The 24,503-nt window shown below is 45.2% G+C and overlaps 1 protein-coding gene across 1 annotated transcript in view; it reads right to left on the bottom strand.

The window, feature by feature from the left end:
* Window positions 1–24,503, bottom strand: part of GLI3 (GLI family zinc finger 3) — a 608,365-nt gene that overhangs the window by 288,341 nt on the left and 295,521 nt on the right. Inside the window, 1 exon segment of the mRNA XM_030203853.1 lies at window positions 15,247–15,352. Coding sequence (XP_030059713.1) covers window positions 15,247–15,352 — 106 coding nt within the window.

Here is a 24,503-nt window from a genome sequence, read left to right as displayed (position 1 = left end):
CTAAACCCCAAAGAAGTTCTGCAGCCCCGACTGCCCAAACTGACTGACGAGTCGGCTATTGCTGAAGGCAGTAGTAAGATGAAAATGTGTGGACTGATGACCACACCGCAGCTTTGCAGATCTCTTCAATAGTGACTGATCTTAGATGAGCCACCGACTTAGCCATGGCTCTAATTTTGTGAGCCGTGACATGGCCTTCTAGAGTCAGTCCAGCTTGGACAAAAATGAAGGAGATGCACTCTGCTATCCAAGAAGAAATTATGCAGTTTCCGACAGCAACTGGCATTAAAAGAAATAAACAACTGGGCGGACCGTCCGAGGGAGCTCGTCTGCTCCACGCAAAAAGTGCGGAGCTTGCTTTCGCCAGGGCTTGTAAGATGAGGGAGAAAGAATGTTGGTAAGACAACTGACTGGATCAGCTGGTACTCTGATACCAGCGCCAGTAAGAACTTTGTCTGCATGCAGAGAACTACTCTGTTAAGATGAGAAGTAAGGTAAGGCGCTTGAGCTACTAGAGACCGAAGCTCACCGACCTTACGAGTTGAAGGAACAGCCACTAAGGAAAACGACCTTCCAGGTCCAATACTTCAGATGGCAGGAATCCAGTGGCCCGAATTGAGCTTGAAGCAGCTGGATGAAAACGACATTGGGACCCCAAGATACTGGATAAGGAGTGATAGGAACTCTGACCGAAGCATAAGAGCCAACTGTCAAAATTATTGTGGGTGGTAAGCCCAACAGAAATAATCTCCCCTAGACACATACAAGGAATTCTCTCAATATTGAGGGAGAGATAAACCTCTCGTGAAGTGGACAGCTAAAGGCTGACCTTTCACACGTTGATGATAAGCTCTATTGCACAAAGATGAATACTGACAGAGTTGGTCTTGAGACCAGACTCAGACAGGTGTAGAAAGAACTCAAGCAAGGTCTGTATAAGACAAGATGCAGGATCTAGGGCCTTGCTGTCACACTAGACGGCAAACCTCTTCCATGAAAAAGAATAACACCTCTTTGTGAAATCTTTTCTGAAAGCAAGCAAGAGTCGGGAGACACTCTGGAAAACTCAACGAAACCCCACTCTCAACATCCAGACCGTGTGAGCCAGAGATTTGAGGTTGGGATGCAGAAGTGCCCCCTCGTTCTGCGTAATGAGAGCTGGAAAACATTCCAACTCCAGAAGAAGAGGGAATCCTATCTGACGCAGCTAGAAAAGAGCAATCAGAATCATGGCTCCACAATCTTGCTTGAGAAACAGCAAAGTCTTTTCCACCAGATGTATGGGAGGATACGCATACGGAAAACCTGTCTCCCAAAGAAGGAGAAAGGCATCCGATGGTAGCCTGCCGGAACCTGCAGCCTGGAACAGAACTGAGGGACTTTGCGATTGGACTAAGTAGCAAAAAGATCCACTGAGGGGTCTTTCGAACTATAGGCATGCTCAACTGTAGCATTATACTGCTCAGCCTGTCGGCCAGACTGCTGTTTACACCAATTAGATAAGTGGCTTGGAGAAAACATGCCGCATTGCGGGCCCACCGCTACATCTGCATGGCATCCTAACTCAGAGGGCAAGATCCAGTACTCCTTTGTTATCGAGTACATCACAACCCGATTGTTTGGTTGAATTAAAATAATTTGGTTGGATAGCCAGGAGGGATGCAACCTTCGTCAGCAGCTTTTGACTGAGTAAGATGCCTCAGAATCAAAATAGAGAGAATTAACCACCTCTGAGGGGAATACCGAAGACTGGTGAACAGTCGGGTTACATCCTCTAGATACCCTAAACTTGATACCACTGGGAAGCTAGGATGCACTGAGCGGATGTCATGTGCGAAAGTGCCATGGGAGTTACATGAACTGCGGAAGCCATGTGTCTAGAAGTCTCAATATGTACTGTGCTGTAATCTGTTGAGACGGGCAATCATCGTGTTAAGGGAACACATGCACTCCCAGTCCATGAAGATACGCTGCAACAACAGCCAGGCACTAGGAAAAAACATACTCTGGATGCAAAGAGAGTATAAGTATCCTGTAAATCCAGAGAGCATAACCAATCGTTTTCCTGAAGTATGGGAAGAAGGATGCCCAGGGAAAGCATCCTGAACCAAATCTGTTTAGGCCCCTTATGTCTATGATGGGACGCAACCCACAAAGAAAGACCTGGAATAGAATCTCAACCCTTCTTGCCCTGGTGGAACGGGCTCGACTGCATTGGCGCTGAGAAAAGCAGAGAGTTCCTCTGCAAGTACTCACTTTTGATGGAAGCTAAAGGATTAAGCTTCCAATGAACAATGTGGAGGGTTTGATTCCAGATTGAGAATGTATCCTAACCGGACTAGTTGAAAAACCCTACCGGTTGGAGGATAAAGAAGTCACCTTTGGTGGAGAAAATGTAAACTTCCCCCCCCCCCCCCCCCCCCCCCCCGACAGGCAGAATGGCCGGTACGGACATTTTTTTTTTTTTTAGTGGCTATACTGAATTGGAGCCAGTCAAAAACCCCTCTGTTTCCTGGGGAATAGCTGCAGGGGCCTGATTAGGTGCACGCCGCTGACTAGAACGAGCGTGCTGAGGCATAGCCCGAACCGGCTGTCGAGAAGTAGGAGTATAGGTACGACCCCTTAAGGCACAAGGAAAACTACTCCTCTCTCTAAAGAACTTCCAAGATGAGGAAGTGTATGTACAGCATATCTATAGTTTTCTGCTGAGTCTCCTCCTCCAGGAGAGAGGCACACAGTCATGAGAGTCTGTCACTGTACCTAGAGCAGAAATCTAGGTGTTACATTACAAGTGTCGAAAATGCCCTTGGACAGGAACCTGCGACACACCGTGTGCTACCTGACCACTTGGTGAAAAGGTCTAGCCTATTCCGGTGGGAATGCTCGTAAAGATCTGACAAGACTTGATTTGGGATGCGATCATGCCAGCCTGGTACGCCATTCTCCAAAAGAGGCTAAGGATGTATGCTCTGGCCCTGGGGGCGCCAAAGTAAGTTCTTAGAACTCCTATCTGTTCTGAGTGCAGAAGACTCAGGTGAAGATAGTAGTCCAGGACCTCTAGCATCTGGGCATTGGGATTCACAATCTCCACTGTAATGTCAGATGACCATCATTGAACTGAACTAACTACTCAAACAGAGCAGCACAGATCCAAACACGTCCGATATGGAGGCTAATATGGGTCGAGAAGTTGCCCCAGTAGGGTGCGAACACCCATACCAGAGGCAGCATCGGTGAAGGAGACCAGGTGAAAAGCCAGATGCCGCAGGAGGCGGTAGCACCCATGGCATCCAATGGTACCCATGGTCCCGAAGCCAAGGACAAAGTCTGGAAATGCAAGGGAATCGAAACCAGACTGCTAGACCATGGCACCGACGGTACCGATGATACACATGGTACCGATGGACCCCGGTACCAATGGTACCCATGGTACTTGGTACCGATGATAGTCATGGTATCCGGTACCGATGGTACCCATGATACCTGGTACCGATGGTAACCATGACATGTGGTACCAATGGTACCCCTGATATCCGACACCAACAGCACCGACGGTACCGATGGTACACATGGCACCGACGGTGCTCATGACACCTGGTACCAATGGCACCCATGGTACCTGGTCATGATATCTGGTATCGATGGTACTCATGTGCCGACGGCATCCATGATACCTGATACCCATGTATCCACGGTACCGACGATACCTGATAGTATGGTACCGATGGCAGTCATGATACTCGGTACCGATGGGCGATGATACCTGGTACCGATAGTCGATGGTGCCCATGATACCTGGTGCCGATGGTGCCCGTGATTCCCGGTACCGACAGCACCCATGGCACCGATGACACTCGGCATCAACGGCACCCATGGTACCGATGATACCCGGTGCCGACGGGACCCATGACACCGACCATGGTACCAATGTAGTTGGCATCGATACTCCTCGGTACCGACGCACCGATGATATTCGGTACCGACAGTACCCATGGCACCGATGATACTCGGTACCGACGGCACCCATGGCACCGATGACACTCGGCATCGACGGCACCCTTGGTACCGATGATACCCGGTGCCGACGGGACCCATGGTACCGATGATACCCGGTACCGACGGGACCCATGACACCGACCATGGTACCAATGTTCCTGGTATTGATACTCCTCGGTACCGACGCACCGATGATATTCGGTACCGACAGTACCCATGGCACCGATGATACTCGGTACCGACGGCACTCATGGCACCGATGATACCCGGTACCGACAGCACCCATGGCACCGATGACACTCGGCATCGATGGCACCCATGGTACCGATGATACCCGGTGCCGACGGGACCCATGGTACCGATGATACCTGGTACCGACGTACCGGTGCATCGACGTCCAATGCCAGGATACCTCCATAACAGAGGGAGCAACGCTCTCGGCACCGACTGATGTCTGAAGCCCGGATACCTCCATAACCGAGGGAGCAAAGCTCTGGGCATCTCCTTTGGGCATCCCTGGCAGAGTAGAATACGTCTCGTTACTTTGAGACACTACTTGCGCTTCACAGGGAGATGATCCGGCCCAAGACACATCTGCCGATGCGCCCGAATGACCTGCCAAGCAGGAGGCGCCGAGGCAGGTGGAGACCTATTCGATGCATAACTATACCCAGCGTGCATCGGTCTCTGTCGGACTCCAGAATGATCTCCTTTGGGCATCCCTGGCAGAGTAGAATACGTCTCGTTTCTTTGAGACACTACTTGCGCTTCACAGGGAGATGATCCGGCCCAAGACACATCCTCCGATGCGCCCGAATGACCTGCAGAGCAGGAGGCGCCGAGGCGGGTGGAGACTCACTTCAAAGGTTACACCACTGATATTGTGTCACCAGGTTGCCCATTCAGTGGCTGACCAGGGATGCACCTGCTTAGGTTCCTGGTTTTTCCTGTGACATACACCTTTTATCACTTGTGGGGCTTAAAGACAGTGGTGTGCTGGAGCAGGCTGTCACAGCTCTGGAGAGCCGTTTGTAAAGTTTTAAAAAAATGGATCATAAAAATGTGGGCTTGTTTAGTTTGCTGGCTAGAGAGAGCCCACACATAACAATATGCCAGCACTTTCAAGAAAAAAGAAAAGAGAAGCTTAATGCTTTGTTCAGGCACAGCCCCTTGTGACTCTGGCAATTACTTAAATTTTTTCTTGCCTCAGGTACAAAAAATACCTGTATATATAAGCCACAATGAGCCTGCCATGAAAAGTACATAATGAAAAAATAAAAAAGAGATTTAACTCCGAAGACCTGAAGAAAACACGAAGCCCTAACGAACTCCGTGTCTCCTCAGACGCGGAAAAAGAAAAACTGAGGGGCGTGTCCGCACGGCGAGCGGGAAGAGGTGTGCGCACATGCGCAGTACGATCGCTCGCGCGTCGGAACACCGTAAAGAGATTTTGAGATTTTGCTTTAAAATCCTCCGGGGCCGACGTGGCGTCACCCACTTGTGAGAATATCAGCCTGCTTGTCTTTGGAGAATAATCAGTTATAGTCCTCTGTACACTATTGGGTCTGTGAGTTCCATAGACTACGTCTGCCAGACGGTAAAAACTCATAGCATTGACATCCAGTGGCCTCCAGATAAGCCCGCACGGTGTTGAGACTCTCCAGTGGTTTTGAAACAGCACGTTTATGCTTGCCAGTCTGGTCATCCATAACGCTCATCAGACGACATAGCACAAGAGCCCGATAATGTTGTTTGAAATTGGCTATTATGCCCTGATCCATAGGTTGGATCAGAGAGGTAGTGTTTGGTGGCAGGAAGACCACCTTGACATAAGACAGCCTGACATCATCCCTGTGTGCAGCACAATTATCACAAAGCAACAAAATCTGACGCTTCTGTGCCTGCATTCTAGTGTCTAACTTCTTTAGCCACTGCTTCCAAATTTCCCCAGTCATCCATGAATTTGCATTAGCCTCGTATGACACAGGAAGTCACTTAACTTTCTTGATGCAACGGGGCTGTTTGCTCTTTCCAATGACGAGAGGTTCCAACTTCTCACTCTCATTCATATTGCAGCAAAGGAGGATCATCAGTCGGTCCTTCGACGTTTTACCTCCAGTAGTTTCGGCATGTTTGAATGCAAGTGTTCCATCAGGAATCGCTCACCAGTAGAGACCGTTTTCATCAGCACTGAAAATGTCACGAGGTGCAAACTCGTTCAAGATAGTAGGAAGAACTGAAACAACCCAATTTTCAGCACCAAAGTCACCATGCTGTTTCTTGAATTTTATGTTGTTCCTCTCCTTCCATCTTTCCAACCATCCAACAGTGGCTTTGAAATCAGTTAGTCCAAGACTTTCAGCTCGCTGGTTAGCTTTCTCCATAAGCTTTCTCTGGTCGCCGCATCTCAAGAAAGCTATAGTAGAATTGGAAAAGATGCAGCAGCGAAGGGCAACGAAAATGACAGCGGGGATGGGACGACTTCCCTATGAAGAAAGACTAAGGAGGCTAGGGCTTTTCAGCTTGGAGAAGAGACGGCTGAGGGGAGACATGATAGACGTATATAAAATAATGAGTGGAGTGAACAGGTGGATATGAAGCGTCTGTTCACACTTTCCAAAAATACTAGGACTAGGGGGCATGCAATGAAACTACAGTGTAGTAAATTTAAAACAAATAGGAGAAAATGTTTCTTCACCCAACGCGTAATTAAACTCTGGAATTCGTTGCCGGAGAACGTAGTGAAGGCGGTTAGCTTGGCAGAGTTTAAAAAGGGGTTGGACGGTTTCCTAAAGGGCAAGTCCATAGACCGCTACTAAATGGACTTGGGAAAAAATCCACAATTTCGGGAATAACATGTATAAAATGTTTGTACGTTTGGGTAGTTTGCCAGGTGCCCTTGACCTGGATTGGCTACTGTCGGGGACAGGATGCTGGGCTCGGTGGACCTTTGGTCTTTTCCCAGTATGGCATTACTTATGTACTTATGTGTTTTGGTGGCGTGGGGATGACTGCACTTTGTGGATGAGAAACCTAAAACTGACTATGCATATTTATGTTGCCCATCTTCTTCCTAATCTTGTTGAAGACAGCAATCAATTGGTGCCCACCAGATTCATCTTCCAGCAAGACAGTGTACCAGCACACAGAGCATGCATTGCATAGGATTGGCTCTGGGGCAACTGTCCAGATTTTTATGTTTAAACAATTTTTATTGATATTTCAGCATGTTAAACCATAACAATACATTTCACTTAGCAAATTTCACAAGCAAATCATGCTGTATAAATCCCACACATTACTGAACAGCATCCAAAACTTTTTAACATTTCCTCCCCTATCCCTGAACGTCCCCTTTGTTCCCCACAATTTTATATTTATAATATTTATTGTCAAAAGAACTCAACAATACATGCTCATCAATTGTCAAGCCATACACACTGAGAAACTAATATAATGCAAACTCATACAACAATCCCAAGACAATATTTCGTCATCCAACTTTTAAGTTTCTTCCCTCCCTCCCCTCCCCCAACCCTTCTTGATTCCAAAGACTTATATCAACCAATCCCCCCATACCCTTCCCCTTCACATATGACAATTATACCATCTTCATCTTATAAAATAACAATGCCCATCAATATTCCACGTGACCTCTCCACTGAGATTTCAATTCCAAATTCTTACCTCCCTCCCCTCCCTACCACCCTCTCTCTCAGAAGCTGTCAACACCCCTCCTTCTATTCCCTAGTGCGGTTTTTAACTTTCAGCTGTTAGTCTCAGATTATTAAGGATAAGACCAGTGGTGTGCTGGTAAATGTTTAACAACAGGCTATCTCCCCGGTCCCCCTCTGCACCCCCCCCCCCCAAATTGCAGAGCTGGTTATAGCCGGGGGGGGGGGGGTGGCAATGCATTACTCCAGGAAAAAAAAATTTAATTATCCCAAGTTCCAATCTAATTCAGGTTTAATGTGCGATAAAATGCCATAAATAAGTAAATAAATATAAACTTTTAATGTTGAGCACCTGATTCTCAAAGTGAACATATTCCAAACACTATAATGAAAATAAAATGATTTTTTTTCTACCTTTATTGTCTGGTGACTGTTTTTCTGATCATGCTGGCCCAGTATCCGATTCTGCTGCTATCTGTCCTCTTAACTCCGTTTCCAGGGCTTCCTTTCCATTTATTTCTTTCTTTTCCTCATTTCTTCTTCATTTCTGGTCCTCCGCAGACTTGACTGTCCAGTGGATCCAACTTCTGCCTATTTTCTTCATCCATGTGCAGTTTTTCTCCTCTCTCCCTTTTCCCTCATCTTATCTCTTTCCTCACTCTTCCCTCCCCTCCATCCATGTCCAGCATTTCTTCTCTCTCCCCTCCTTTTCCCTGCCCTCCATCCACCCAAGTCCAGCGACCTTACTCTCCCCCTGCCGTACATCCACCCCTGTCCAGCGACCCTTCTCTCCCCCTACCCTGCCCTCCATCCACTCATGCCCAGCGACTCCCTTCTCTCCCCTGTCCCCCTCCAGCCACCCATACCCAGAGATTGACCTCTCTCCCAAGCCCCGCTCCAGCCACACATATCCAGCGATTGACCTCTCTCCCCTGCCCCCCTCCTGCCACCCATACCCAGCGATTGACCTCTCTCCCCTGCCCCCCCTCCAGCCACCCATGCCCGACTCCCTTCTCTCCCTTGCCCCCTCCTCCTCCTCCAGCCTCCCATGTCCAGCGACTGACTCCCTTCTCTCCCCTGCCACCCCCCCTCCCGAGTTGTTCATCGAATTCTTCGGGGCAGGCAGTCTTGCCTGCCCACTGCCGGCGCTGACTCTCCCTCGCTGCCGGATCGCTATTCAAAATGGCCAACGAGACTTACAAGGGCGGCCTCCAAGACTTCAGCAGAAGTCTCGCGAGGCCGCCTCTGGAAGTCTCGGCGGTCATTTTTAAAGAGCGAACCGGCAGCGATGGAGGGTCAGCGCCAGCAGCGGGCAGGCAAGACTGCCTGCCCCGAAGAATTCGATGGACAAGGCGACTCAGGTGAGGGACCGGATCCGGAGGGAGGGAGGGAGGAAAGCCAGCTCACACGTAGTAACAACCGGCTCGCAAGTCGAAGCAAAATTTAACAACCGGCTCTTGCAAGCCAGTGCGAGCCGGCTCCACCACACCACTGGATAAGACTACGCCCTCGAGGACTCAACACTTGTAGGTATGGGTTCCAGATCGCCATATAAGATTTACATCTCTTCAGCAACCCTCTAGCATCTTTTGCTTCCCAGACTGCTAGCTGATGAGCCTGGTTTCTCCAGTGCCAATAGGCGGGCTGTTCCTCTTTTGACCAATATTGCATAATGACTTTTTTCCCCACTATAGCAAATTCACGACACAATAGAGCCGCCGATCTTTTCACAGCCCTAAAAGCCTGAGGAGTGTCCATCAGCAACTGCTCCACTGACCCACTTACAGTGGGGGAAATAAGTATTTGATCCCTTGCTGATTTTGTAAGTTTGCCCACTGACAAAGACATGAGCAGCCCATAATTGAAGGGTAGGTTATTGGTAACAGTGAGAGATAGCACATCACAAATTAAATCCGGAAAATCACATTGTGGAAAGTATATGAATTTATTTGCATTCTGCAGAGGGAAATAAGTATTTGATCCCCCACCAACCAGTAAGAGATCTGGCCCCTACAGACCAGGTAGATGCTCCAAATCAACTCGTTACCTGCATGACAGACAGCTGTCGGCAATGGTCACCTGTATGAAAGACACCTGTCCACAGACTCAGTGAATCAGTCAGACTCTAACCTCTACAAAATGGCCAAGAGCAAGGAGCTGTCTAAGGATGTCAGGGACAAGATCATACACCTGCACAAGGCTGGAATGGGCTACAAAACCATCAGTAAGACGCTGGGCGAGAAGGAGACAACTGTTGGTGCCATAGTAAGAAAATGGAAGAAGTACAAAATGACTGTCAATCGACAAAGATCTGGGGCTCCACGCAAAATCTCACCTCGTGGGGTATCCTTGATCATGAGGAAGGTTAGAAATCAGCCTACAACTACAAGGGGGGAACTTGTCAATGATCTCAAGGCAGCTGGGACCACTGTCACCACGAAAACCATTGGTAACACATTACGACATAACGGATTGCAATCCTGCAGTGCCCGCAAGGTCCCCCTGCTCCGGAAGGCACATGTGACGGCCCGTCTGAAGTTTGCCAGTGAACACCTGGATGATGCCGAGAGTGATTGGGAGAAGGTGCTGTGGTCAGATGAGACAAAAATTGAGCTCTTTGGCATGAACTCAACTCGCCGTGTTTGGAGGAAGAGAAATGCTGCCTATGACCCAAAGAACACCGTCCCCACTGTCAAGCATGGAGGTGGAAATGTTATGTTTTGGGGGTGTTTCTCTGCTAAGGGCACAGGACTACTTCACCGCATCAATGGGAGAATGGATGGGGCCATGTACCGTACAATTCTGAGTGACAACCTCCTTCCCTCCGCCAGGGCCTTAAAAATGGGTCGTGGCTGGGTCTTCCAGCACGACAATGACCCAAAACATACAGCCAAGGCAACAAAGGAGTGGCTCAGGAAGAAGCACATTAGGGTCATGGAGTGGCCTAGCCAGTCACCAGACCTTAATCCCATTGAAAACTTATGGAGGGAGCTGAAGCTGCGAGTTGCCAAGCGACAGCCCAGAACTCTTAATGATTTAGAGATGATCTGCAAAGAGGAGTGGACCAAAATTCCTCCTGACATGTGTGCAAACCTCATCATCAACTACAGAAGACGTCTGACCGCTGTGCTTGCCAACAAGGGTTTTGCCACCAAGTATTAGGTCTTGTTTGCCAGAGGGATTAAATACTTATTTCCCTCTGCAGAATGCAAATAAATTCATATACTTTCCACAATGTGATTTTCCGGATTTAATTTGTGATGTGCTATCTCTCACTGTTACCAATAACCTACCCTTCAATTATGGGCTGCTCATGTCTTTGTCAGTGGGCAAACTTACAAAATCAGCAAGGGATCAAATACTTATTTCCCCCACTGTATGTCTCGCGCCAATAACCTGTGCAAAAATCTTTAGATCTGTTCCCAAAATGATTTAATGAAAGGGCATCCCCAGAGGGCATGCGCGAGGGTGTGAACCGATAACTTACATTTCAGACACCTATTGGCTCCATATACTCCCATATGTGCCAGTTGTGTCCCTGCTATGTATGCCCGTAACACCACCCGGAATCCACACTCCCTTAGTCTGTCATCAGCAGTCACCACTGGTATGCCCCGAATGGTGGCAGCAACATCCCAGGGACCCAGAGTCACCCCTAGGGCTGCCTCCCATTTTTTTTCAACCAGGCAAAGTCCCTCTCTGGTTCCCCCTTCATCAGGGCCCTAAGTAAATTTGAAACTGAAACCCCTACATCGGAAACCCCCTTAAAAAAATCTCGAATTCTCACCCCTAAAGGAATCCCCAAAGCCTGTGGGTCCAGAGCCATCATGTAATGCTTAATTTGTGTGTATGCAAATTTATTACCCCGTGTTGCCCCCACCCGCAACATCATCAGTACCTTAATTGACGATTTCATTTAAATCAGCAGGTCTACTGATGACGCTGAGGCGCCATTTTAAACTTTTGGTGCTTCCCTTAGAAGTATGTAGATCCATGAGTGACCACATTTGTGCTTGTTTTGATTATTTTCCTTCTGCTCAGCATAACGTTTTCAACTTATATGTTCTTTCAGACTTTAAGCATCACGTTGTAGCGCTCCGTTCCTGAAGAAGCCTTGTTACTGGGGTAAAATGGTGGCCCCCGTCGAACGCTAAGACAGGAGTGCCACATTAAACGCTGTCAAGCTAAGTGCTTTCATTTTCTTGAAGCTGTTGATTCACAGATAAGTTGTTATTTCAGCATTTAAGAGCAGAAACAACTAAAAGAAAATATTAAGAGCAGGAAGTACGCTCAGCTGTTTTGTGGAATTTTTTATGCCCGATGATAGAATCCCAGCGCGTGTTACTTATACAATCAGTAACCCCGCTTAAAACCTGCAGCTGTGTGCCTATGGGTTCTGAGGGCTTTTTCTCCACTAATAAGCACTTTTTTTTTAAAGATTGTTCACTAGAGTTTTGTATATTTTGGTATTACACTGCTAGGTTTAACTCTAGTCTATACTGCATTCGCGTTGCCTTATCCCAGAAAAGCTCAATACTGTCTATAAATTTTTAGCTATAATGTTCTACTTCAGGTATACTGCACTACTTCCCATCCCCCATCTTTGTTTTACTTTCAGCCACATGCAGGAATATCTGGCTGATCACAAACTCTGATAAGGCCTCAGCTGCCTGGTATAACTTGTTACAAATGCAATTTACTGAGAAGAGATGTGGCAAGGACACCAACTGCAAGTCTCCAGCACATATGAAGGAACCAACCAATTACAAGTCTCCAGCACATATGCAGCACCTATGATTGGTCCAGGATAGAGGAGAAGTGAATGCTCATCACAAGGCTATAAAAGTACGCTGTAGACAAAGAAACTCTGAAAAATAGCAATGCCGGTAAGAGAGTTTCATATCCTCCCATTGTCTATTTTTCTGAAGAGGGTGTAGTTTACCCCCCTTTGTGAGAACTAATTCTTTACAGCTAAGAATCTTTCTTTCATTCATTCATTCTTTCTTTCTTTCTTCCTTTCTGCTCTGTGACCTTTGTATGACAGTGAGGAACAAACTTTCCTTCCTATTGTTAGACTCTGTTCTGTAAAATTACTAATGCCAAGAGCCAATAGTATTTCTTGTGCTGTTGCAGTGAGAAAAAAAGATTCCTTTTGGTTTTCTAACTTAGCCTGAGTTTTTTATAAGAATAGCAATCAAACACAGCCAGTACAATACATTTTATGATGCTTAGCCAAGAAATAAGCAGTGGATTTTCCAAAGTCAATTTAATAATCATCTATGGACTTTTCCTTTAGGAAGCCGTCCAGACCCTTTTTAAACCCTGCTAAGCTAACCACCTTTACCACATACTCTGGCAACGAATTCCAGAGTTTAATTACATGTTAAGAAACATTTTCTCTGATTCGTATTAAATTTACTACTTCATAGCTTCATCGCATGCCCCCTAGTCCTAGTATTTTTTGAAAGAGTAAACAAATGATCACATCTACCTGTTCCACTCCACTCATTATTTTATAGACCTCTATCATATCTCCCCTCAGCCGTCTCTTCTCCAAGCTGAAGAGCCCTAGATGCTTCAGCCTTTCCTCACAGGGAAGTCGTCCCATCCCCTTTATCATTTTTGTTGCCCTTCTCTTTACCTTTTCTAATTCCACTATATCTTTTTGAGATGCAGCGAACAGAATTGAACACAATATTTGAGGTGCGGTTGCACCATGGACCGATACAAAGGCATTATAACGTCCTCACTTTTGTTTTCATTCCTATCATAATAATACCTAACATTCTATTTGCTTTCTTAGCCGCCGCAGCACACTGAGCAGTGCATTTCAACGTATCATCAACAACAACACTGAGATCCCTCTCTTGGTTGGTGACTCCTAACGTGAAACATTGCATTACTTAGCTATAGTTCAGGTTCCTCTTTCCCACATGCATCACTTTGCACTTGCTCATATTAAACGTCATCTGCCATTTAGATGCCCAGTCTCCCAGTCTCGTAAGGTCCTTTTGTAATGTTTCACAATCCTCCTGTGATTTAATTACCTCACTAGTTACTCCCATCTCTAAATCATTTATAAATATGTTAAAAAGCTGCGATCCCAGTATAGAGCCCTGAGGAACTCCACTATCTAACCTTCTCCACTGAGAATACTGACCATTGAACCCTACTCTACTACTACTACTACTTATCATTTCTATAGCGCTACTAGACGTACGCAGCGCTGTACACTTGAACATGAAGAGACTCTGTTTTCTATCCTTTAACCAGTTTTTAATCCACAATAGGATACTATCTCCTATCCCATGACTCTCCTATTTCCTCTGGAGTCTTTCATGAGGTACTTTGTCAAATGCCTTTGGAAAATCCAGATACACAATATCAACCAGCTTGTCTTTAACCACATGTTTGTTCACCGCTTCAAAGAAATGTAATAGATTGGTGAGGCAAGATTTCCCTTCACTAAATCCATGCTGGCTTTGTCTCATTAATCTATGCTTTTGAATATGCACTGTAATTTTGTTCTTTATAATAGTCTCTACCATTTTGTCCGGCACTGACGTCAGGCTCACCGGTCTACAATTTCCCAGATCCCCTCTGGAACCTTTTTTAAATATTGGCGTTACATGGGCTACCCTCCAATCTTCCGGTACCACGCTCGATTTTAAAGATAATTTACATATTACTAACAATAGTTCTGCCAGTTCATTTTTCAATTCTATCAGTACTCTGGGATGACTACCATCTGGTCCAGGAGATTTGCTACTCTTCAATTTGTCAAATCGCCCCATTACATCCTTTAGGTTTATAAAGATTTCATTCAGTTTCTCCAACTTGTCAGCTTTGAATACCATTTCTGGCACTGGTATCACTCTCAAATCTTCCTCGGTGAAGAAGCTATGGCTTTGTCTTCCCTGATCGCCCCTTTTACCCCTCTGTCATTCACTCATTTACAATGTGTGCATTCTTCTTCTTTTTGTTTTGTAATTTGAAGGCAATTTATATCTAGTGATTTCAACATGTGTGGAATGCACAGCTTGGTTATCTTTACGAAAAGCAAAATCTCTGACCTGTAACAGTTGTTTTCTGAAGACAGTAGGATATTCATTCCACATAAACCCACCCACCTCCTCTTAGAGTAGATTTCTATTTAAGCTTAAACCAGAGGGAAGCTTGTGAAATGCTGATGTCACAGGGGCTGCTTTCTACATGCTCAGTGGAAAGATTTCATTGACACATATGGAATGGATATGCTCTTTTCCATGGAGACAACTTTGCTTTACCAACGGTGTTTGAAAAGGCTGCCTCCTTTTTAATATAGGATTTTACAGTATAACAGCACAAATATCACAAGCCATCAAACTATTGGTACCTTTCACCTGATAATTACTATGAAAGGCAACTGAATGGATGTATTTCAATGATCCTACATACAGATAAACATGACATATTCCAAAATTCTCTCTTATACTCTGCTGCTAGTCCTTCATAGTATTCTTATGACATGATTTCAATATTTTTCCTTCCTTTAGGTACTGAAAAACTGAATGAGCATCAAATTTTGAATACTTACATGTGCAGTGGAGGAATGGGAGTTGGCTCATAATGATAACGTCCTTCATGATGTCTTGCATCAATTGGCACTGGCGGGTGGAATGCTGGAAAAAGGTGTGGTGAATCTGAAAAATAAAAAGGTGGAGGGATCTCAGAATCTTATGTCAAAATGAATGTGTTAATCAGATGTTTTTCCATATACTTTACCATGTGTCGGGATCAACTTTTAAAAAAGGCTTTTTCAATGTTTTTTGTTTAATATATTTTGCATCTTTTATATTTTGAAGTGGAAAGAACAAAGAAACACTTGTAAACTCATCCAACTGAAAGTAACTAGGATGCATCTCTGAAAAAAATGGACTCTTGAGATGCTATATTCCATCTAATATAATAAAAGGCACCCTCAACGTTCTGAGGACAACGTTCTGAAGTCACTCAGACTCCCAGAACGGTTCGTAAGTTCGTGGTGGTGAAGCCACTGAACGACTTGCTGCCCCGCCCTCGCGTCAAACGTCATGACGTCGAGGGCGGAAAACCAACAGAAAAATGAAAGCAGGGACCGCATCAAGGAAGGGGGAGGAGTAGGGAAACACGCGGAGCGTGTTTCCCTACTCCTCCCCCTCCCAAGGAAACGCTGGCTACCAACCGCGCCGCGCGCCTCAGGTAGCCCCGCCCCGACCGCCCGAGCACCACTCTCCCTCCCTCCCAAGTTCAGCAACGCGCGACGGCGACGTGGTGGGGGCGCTCCGCCCCAGATGTCAGCGGGTGGGGGGTGCTGCGAGTCCGCTCCCGGCGCTGTCCTGCCTTTAAAACCCTATTTGAAGCGCTGGAATAACAGGCAGCAGCGCCTCGCGTCTGCCCTTCTACTAAAAATCTCTTCGACGACGTCATTGGGCCTTCCCACATTGAGTCCCGCCCTCCTCTCAGGTAACTTCCAATTACCGCGAGGGCGGGTGGGACTCAATGTGGGAAGGCCCAATGACGTCGTGGAAGAGATTTTTAGTAGAAGGACAGACGCGAGGCGCTGCTGCCTGTTACTCCAGTGCTTCAAATTGGGTTTTTTTTTAAGGCAGTGAGGGTGGTGGGCCTGGGTGGCAGGAGAATGGAGCTGGTAGGTGGGGAGGGACTCAGATGGGAGAAGGGTGTGGGGCTCTCAGGTGGGGGGGAGGGGGTTCTCAAATGGGAAGGAGACTGAGGTGGGAGGGGTTCATGGATGGGAGAAGCAGAAGGGGGTGGGGAGGGGGTTCTTGGATAGTTGAAGGGGACGGGTGGGGAGGGGACTGGGGTTCTTGGATGGGAGAGACTGGGGAGGGGGTTCTCGGATGGGAGAAGGGGACGGATGGGGAGAGGACTGGGATTCTTGAATGGGAGAAGGGGACTGAGGTGGGGAGGGGGTTCTTGGATACTTGAAGAGGACGAGTGGGGAGGGGACTGGGGTTTTTGGATGGGAGAGACTGGGGAGGGGGTTCTTGAATGGGAGAAGGAGACTGAGGTGGGGAGAGGGTTCTTGGATGCTTGAAGGGGATGGGTGGGAAGGGCACTGGGGTTTTTGGATGGGAGAGACTGGGGAGGGGGTTCTCGGATTGGAGAAGGGGACGGGTGGGGAGGGGACTGGGGTTTTTGGATGGGAGAGACTGGGGAGGGGGTTCTTGAATGAGAGAAGGGGACTGAGGTGGGGAGGGGGTTCAAGGATGGGAGCGCTTCATGAAACCCCATACACACTCACTCTCTCATCTGGCAGCGCTTCCTTTACCCCCTGCCCCCCCCCCCCCCCCCCCACACACACACACTCCCTCACTCTGTCATCTGCCATTGCTTCCTGAACCCCCCCCCCCCCCACACACACACACACACATACTCACTTACTTTCATCTGGCAGCGCATCCACAATCCCCCACACCCCTCTTCTTCCAAGCTGAACCCCTCCAACACATCCCCCCCACCCCACACACACACTCTCTCTCTCTCTTCCTCTCCTCCAGCACACCAATTGCTTAGGTGCAGTGGCAGCAATCTCAGACACCAGAGAAAGAGGGGGGCCTGACACCATAGAGAGAGAGAGAGGGAGGGAGGGAGGTATCTCTGTCACACACACACACACTCTCTCTCTCACAGACTATGTGTTTCTGTCTCTCACTCTCATACACTCTATGTCTCACATTGTATCACATTCACTCTCTATGTGTCACACAGTCACTTACATACTCGCTTGGTCTCATACACTCAGTCTCACAGACAATCTGTGCCTCACACACACTCTCATTCACGCACACACTGTATCTGTGTGAAACACACACTCTCTCTCTCTCTATCACACTGTGTCTCCCATACGCAATTGCACACACTCTCATTCTCACACACACACTCTCTCACAGACACGCTCACACCCATACTCACTCTCTCTCTCACACACACACTCACACTTTCACTCTCTCTATCACACACAGTCACTCTCACATACACTCTCCAAAACATACACATTATGAGGAAAACCTTGCTAGCGCCCGTTTCATATGTGTCAGAAACGGGCCTTTTTTTACTAGTGTTCAATAATTGCTACTGTTTTGTTTTTGGGATATTTAGTTCTAGGGGGTTTTATTATTTTTTTTATTTATTTTTTACCAGGAAGTTTCCTCCTGCTAATGGGCATCCTGCTCACTTTGGAATCTGGTGTAATAAGTCTTAATTTGCAATTAGTCAAGTATATTGTCTGTATTTTATACTTCCTTCTGGTTTAATTCATTTAGTCATTGACACAACATCTTTGACCAGGAACTGAAGCACCAGGGCACCATCTGAAACACGGCAATCATGAGCCCTAAATTTGAACACTAGGTATCATGATTATACAATTACTGGTGCTCCCTCTCCCTAAGAGGCCATGAAAACTGCATTTATAAACCTGAGGAGCTGGAGACATGAGCCAGAAATCGAACCCATGAGTCTCTAAATGGAGCCATCAAGTAGACCACAAGTTACCATTTTCATGTAGTCAGTTCACCTTGGTTCTGCTTTCTTCTTTAATTGTGTGTTTTAAAAATTGAAGCAGGGATCCTTAACCTTGTTTTGTTCTCGTATCCCTTTAACTGATCAATGAAACACTTGCACCCCTTCCAAAACCATGTGCCAACTGGTGACTACTATCAGCTAGATATACTGATAATTGGTAGCCGCTACCAGCGCTAACTGCTACCAGGTCACTAAAATTACAGTAATACACAGATATACTATTCATAACTGTCCTAAGAACTGCCTTCATTCTGTCTACATTTCAGTAAACTGCCTCACATTTCAAGACCGTTCTCTACACCCCATTTGACCTCTTGCCACATCCCTTGGGGATGCGGGCACCACTGGTTAAGAAACCCTAAATTGGAGCAACAACATTTTTAGTGGTTTATTCCCAAAGGATTTCAAAACATTGGACTGCATGTCCTTACCACAAAATGGTATTCTAAAAAGAGGCAACACATCTGGAAGAATTCCAAGAGTTTTAAAAAAGTACAGAATGTCTGCCTTTGAGTGATATGGTTTCAGTTTGCATACAAACTCTGCTTTAAATAACAGGTCAGATAACTGTTTCTCTGGTATATATAAGGGAAAAAAATTAGTTCTTACCAGATCATTTTCTTTCCTTTAGTCCCAAAGGATTGGTCCATATTTGTGGGTTGAGAGAGCAGGTGGAGAGAGCAAGCAAATTAGAACTTTGCCACATAAAGTTGCTGTGCACTAGGTTCCATTCAGTATTTGGAGAGTCGAGCAGTAAGAAGTTAATGGAAAGTAAAATTCCTGCCTTTTGAACAAATGTTTTATAAATTTTTATAAACTTTGAAGAACAAAACACTAACCTTGTGTCTAAGAAACAAGAAAATCAACAAATAACCCATCAAAACAGAAGGAGAAGGGTAGGATCTGGACTAGTTCACTGGGACTACAGAAAATCATCAGATAAGAACTAATTTTTTTTCTTCCTTAACATCTCCAAAGGATTATTCCATACTTGTGGAATGTATAAAAGCAGTACTCAACTTGGGAGGGAACACAATAACCCTTCTGCAAGAACAGAAGCTCCAAAGAAAGCTTCCACTCTAGCTGCCACATCTAGAAGATAATGTCTTAATCCTTAAGAGTAACTTTGCATAAGGGTTCAAAAGGTTCTGTTTAAGGGCGTTAAGAATGAGATTAAGGTTCCATTCTGGACAGACCTATCTAGATGAGGTCTAACGTGATTGACACCCCTCATACCATGCACATCTGAATTTGTTGCCAAAGAAGACTATTGGAAACAACCACAAAAACAAGCCAGTGAAGCTACCTGAACTTTGAGGAAACTGGCGAAAATAGGTCCGAAAAATATTGTTTCTGTCCATCTCTAATGCAAAGGTGACTAATAGTGTAGTCCTTTCCGTCACTATATCCAAGGAGCTTTCAAGGAAATGGGTCAAATCTAAGTCCAGTGCAGCCTGAGGTTGTCCAACTTTGTAATTTATTCCAGTTATGTACTGGGCCCTAGCGACAGGTGGAAAGGCTGCCGCTGGGATTCCCAGTACCTCTAGGAAATATTTTCTCAACATGTCCAAAGGTGCAATTAAAGGAGATTTTGGAAAATGTATAAATCTAAGGTTGTTCCTACGGCTTTGATTTTCTAAGTATACTATTTTACGAGCAAAAATTTCACGTTCCTTGATTTTTTTTTTGTTACATTTGTACACCGCGCTTTCCCACTCATGGCAGGCTCAATGCGGCTTATATGGGGCAATGGAGGGTTAAGTGACTTGCCCAGAGTCACAAGGAGCTGCCTGTGCCTGAAGTGGGAATCAAACTCAGTTCCTCAGTTCCCCAGGACCAAAGTCCACCACCCTAACCACCCTAACCACTAGGCCACTCCTATATTTTGAGATTTAGAAATCTCTCCCTCCAAGGTTGTTACCTTATCAATAGTTCCCTGGACTTTTTCAGCCATTATTTGATGTTTTTCTTTTAAATCAGTTATTTCACCTCGAAAAGAGTTAGAAATAGTTTGTAAAGAGGTGTGAATACCTTGGATTGCGTCCCAAAGTGCTTCAAGTGTTACGACAGCCGGTTTAACAAATCCTCGGTGTCCTACAGGAGTAGTATCACAAACCAAAGACGAGGAGAACACTTCCTCCGTTGTAAGTTTGGTTGGCGTCGAAGTTTGGTAGGCTCTCCCAGCATAGTTGCCAGGGGTGGAACACCACCAATCGCTCCAGCCTCCTGTGCCTCCCTCATACTCAAACTTACTCCTGGTCGCGGAGGGGCTGTATTTGGAGGAGGGCTAAGCGAAGCTCCCTCAATGCTATGGTCTGCCTCAACAGGAGCAGACCTTGCAGAAACGGGTTGTCGCTCTCCGAGGATCGTCACTCCATAAGACTCCAAGACGGTCTGGCGCACAGCGGGGTTCACAGCTAAGCTCGGGGAGGTAAGAGCTTTAGCTTTCCCCTTTCGCTTTACCATGTTGTTTATTTAGGGAAACTGGTGTTCGATCATCTGGGTACTCAGGAGCTCTGAGCCTCGTGTCCTTTCAGACCGCCATCTTGGATCTCAGTCTATATATTCTAACAAGTAAGTACTGTAACTCAAATCAAATGCCAACAACAGTATTTCAAGACTCAGATACTAAACTTAAGTATGTCCTTGCTGCAGAGCTAAGTTCACATCTGTTTTAAATTTGTTTGATTTATTTTTAAAGAGACCATATATATATAGATATAGCTTGGTAACAGCAGCACTAGCTACTATATATTCTTCAAAATACCAACTTGTCTTTTTGGCTCTGTTGCTGATCTCTTGGTATTATTCTCAGATAATATATTCTATGTTTTATGGTTTTATACCTACTGCACAAATAAAATATTTGATCCTTTTATTATGGTTGCACTCCCTGCTTTTATCGTATCTTCATAGAATCTACTCTCCCAATTTGTGAAATACACAGTGCCATGTAAAAGTCTTCACACCCTTGTACATTTTTCACATTCTAGTCTTACTTACTTTTTGAATTTGTCTGTATTTGTACAGTTTTGACTCTTAGATCGGGGAAACAGATTCCTACTTTAATGCATTTTGTACATTTTTCACATTCTAGTCTTACTTACTTTTTGAACTTTTCTGTAATTGTAGAGTTTTGACGCGTAGATCGGGGAAATAGACTCCTACTTTAATGCATTTTGAATTATATTTTCCAGAGAACTGAATGTGGAAAAATATGAAAGGGTATAAAGACTTTTACAGGGCACTGTGTTTGCACAATGCACATTATTGGTGTGTTATATGAACAGGGCTCTACTGGGGGTCAGATTACAGTCAGCTCATAGCAATGAGAAATAGTGAAACACAGAAACATTCAAAATTTGAAGCGCAAACATGTCTTAAAAATGAAATGGGACCCCCCCCCCCCCCCCCTTGCCTCTCTCTCTTTTTAAAATTTTCAATCAGGTGGTTCACTAGGAATACAAGGAGCTGTCTAACGCAAATTCACCTGATGGGCAAATCTAGGCGCAGTCATACTAATTCATCACACATAAGCAGCACATTATCACAGCAGATAAAGACCTGTATGGTCCATCCAGTCTTCCCCACAAGGTAGCCAGAGATGTGCCTGCAGCTCCATGAAGGTTTACACATCTATGTCCTGTTTAAAGTGTGAAGATCATTTAAGTATTAATTGATGTCATCCTGTTTCTATATAGGGATCCTCTGTGTTTATCCCATGTGGTTTTGAATTCCGTCACTGTTTTTGTGCTCAACACCTCCACCAGAAGGGTATTCCAGACATCCACCACCCTGCAACCTCAATTCATGTCCTTTAGTTCTACCATTTCCCCTTCTCTGAACAAGACTTGTTGTATATTCTTTTTCAAGTATTTAAACTTCTGTATCATTATCTCCCTTGTTCCTCCTTTCCCCTCTAGGGTATACGTATTCAGGTCTTCAAATCTCTTCTCATAATTCTTCTAGCATCAACCCTATACCATTTCTATTGCCTTTCTCTGAATTACTTCAAATCTTTTTAATCCTTAGCAAGGTACACCCACCAAAACTGAAATCAATACTCCAAGTGAGGCCTCACCAATGACTTGTACAGGGACATTAATGCTTCTTTTCTTCTGCTGGTTATGTCTCTCTCTATGCATCTTTGGGCTTCGGCCACCATCTTGTCACATTATTTGGCCACCTTGAGATCCATAAACTGAATATACATAGCTAAAGGACTATGAAATAAGTTGAAAAGAACCCTGCGGGATACCACAAGGTAAACAGTGGGGAGATGCCATGGAGGAAGCTGTGACAACAGTGTAGGAACGAGTAGAAAGAAAGGAAGTGAACCATGACAGAACAGAACCTGAAATCACAAGAGAGGAAAACAAGGTAATAGAAGGGAATGATTTACAAGATCAAATGTAGCAGAGAGATCGAGGGAGATGGTGAGAACTACCATGTGCTTGTCCCAATAAGTATGAATTTTGTTTAGTACAGAAGTGAAAACGGTTTCAGCACTGAAATGAGATCTGAAGCCTGTTTGGGATAGAGGGCGAGAGACTTATCAGCAAAAGAAGATAGTTGGGAGAATACAATCTTCTCTAAGACCTTGAAGAGAAAAGACAGGTTAGAAATAGGCATGTTTTGCATCTTTGCATGTTTGTAACCCACAGTGACATAAAGATCACCGTGGTAAATTAAGCCAAGTTGCTTTAGTGACTTTTAAGTTGCGTTAAGGGGCAAATAATGTGACAAAGCCCTAATGCAGCTTGATAACTCCCCCCACCCCCCTAAAAAAAAAAGAATTGCTAAAATAGCAACAGGAGGTGAAAAATGTTCTAGTATAAGTGAAGGAACTGACTTGAAACACAATTACTTTGGGATCCTCTTCCAAAGAAGATGGCATATCCCAAGTCAAGAATTTAATGCAGGAATGGATTAAGAAAAATAATTGCCTACATTTAACTATTTCTTCTTTCTTTTTATGCTAACATCAGAGATTAACAATTTTTAATACTGCACTGGGCTGTTTTTAAATCTATAATTTTTTTCTGAGACTCACTGAAATCCCTTTGGTCTGACCCAGTATAGCAATTCTTACATTAAATGCCATTGAAAAGAGAGAACTTGGTAAGTTGGTTTACTTAATAATCTCATTTTTTTAAATTGGCCTTTACATTTACAAATACCAAAATGCATCCAAGTGGCAAATGACAGAAGCAACAAGCAGACTGTTATCCTTTATTAATTCTAGAAAATTCTGCAGGACTTGTATGCAAAATCCCCAATATACTACTTTGAAAACATACTGTAACACCAATGTATCAAGGTACATTTTCATGGTAGGGTTTTCTCTCTACTTGGCTTATAACAGTAATGTAATGTGGGATGAAAAAGAAGGAAACTGGCACTGAATCCAAACAAATAAGGTAATTAAGCCAAAAATGGCTCAACTAAGATTTACACCTTAAGATTCTCTATAAACATTTTGAATTGAACATACACATCATCGCTTCAGAAGTTGCGGAAGCATTTTTCAAAGAAGGTATGATGGCAAGGTCACAGCATGCTTTTTCAGGCACAGTATATCAGCTGCCAAAAATGTATTTTTAGGGGGACCAATGATTAACATGAGTGAGCACTAGACACTCATGCCTCCCCATGCCTTCTTCTGCCTCCCTTTGCTTTCCCTTTCCTCTTCTTTCCTTCCTTCCTCCCTCCCACCATAATTCAAATCTCAAACTGAAAATACTTTATCTGGCAGGGATCCGCAAGCCATGACCGCTGAAGAAATCCGGAGCCCACCCCAAGTCAGCTATGCAGTATGGAGACGTGTGGCAGTCAGCAGCAGCAGCATTATGAGCTACTGTCGCCCAGCATTGCTAATGCATTGAGTACTGGTGGGCAATTACTGCCCTATCCTGCTTTTGTAAGATCAGCAACATAAAGTGATCCCATAAGAACAATGTGCATGTGGTGCTGCGGACAGCAGCTCAAAATGCTGCTATCACACTTTCTCTGCACTGCACAGCCAAGACTGGGTAGGCTGTGAATTTTTTCAGCTGATGGCTTTAGGAACCCTACCAACTAGAGCAACGGTGCAATCGGCTGCTTGGGAAGGGGGGCACTCAATCAAACGTGGAGGTGCCCAGGCCTACTAAGACCTACATGTAACTGTGACCTTGATCTGCACTGGCCATTAATACTGTGGCTTCCCTTGTAAATATGGACTACTTGTTTTCCCACTTGTAATACCTCAGAAGTACCTCCTTCCTG

The sequence above is a fragment of the Microcaecilia unicolor genome, chromosome 1 (genome assembly GCF_901765095.1).
Source record: "Microcaecilia unicolor chromosome 1, aMicUni1.1, whole genome shotgun sequence".
Lineage (NCBI taxonomy): Eukaryota > Metazoa > Chordata > Amphibia > Gymnophiona > Siphonopidae > Microcaecilia > Microcaecilia unicolor.
Note: the sequence above shows the minus strand (reverse complement) of the source record. Positions and strands in the feature narration are given on the sequence as shown.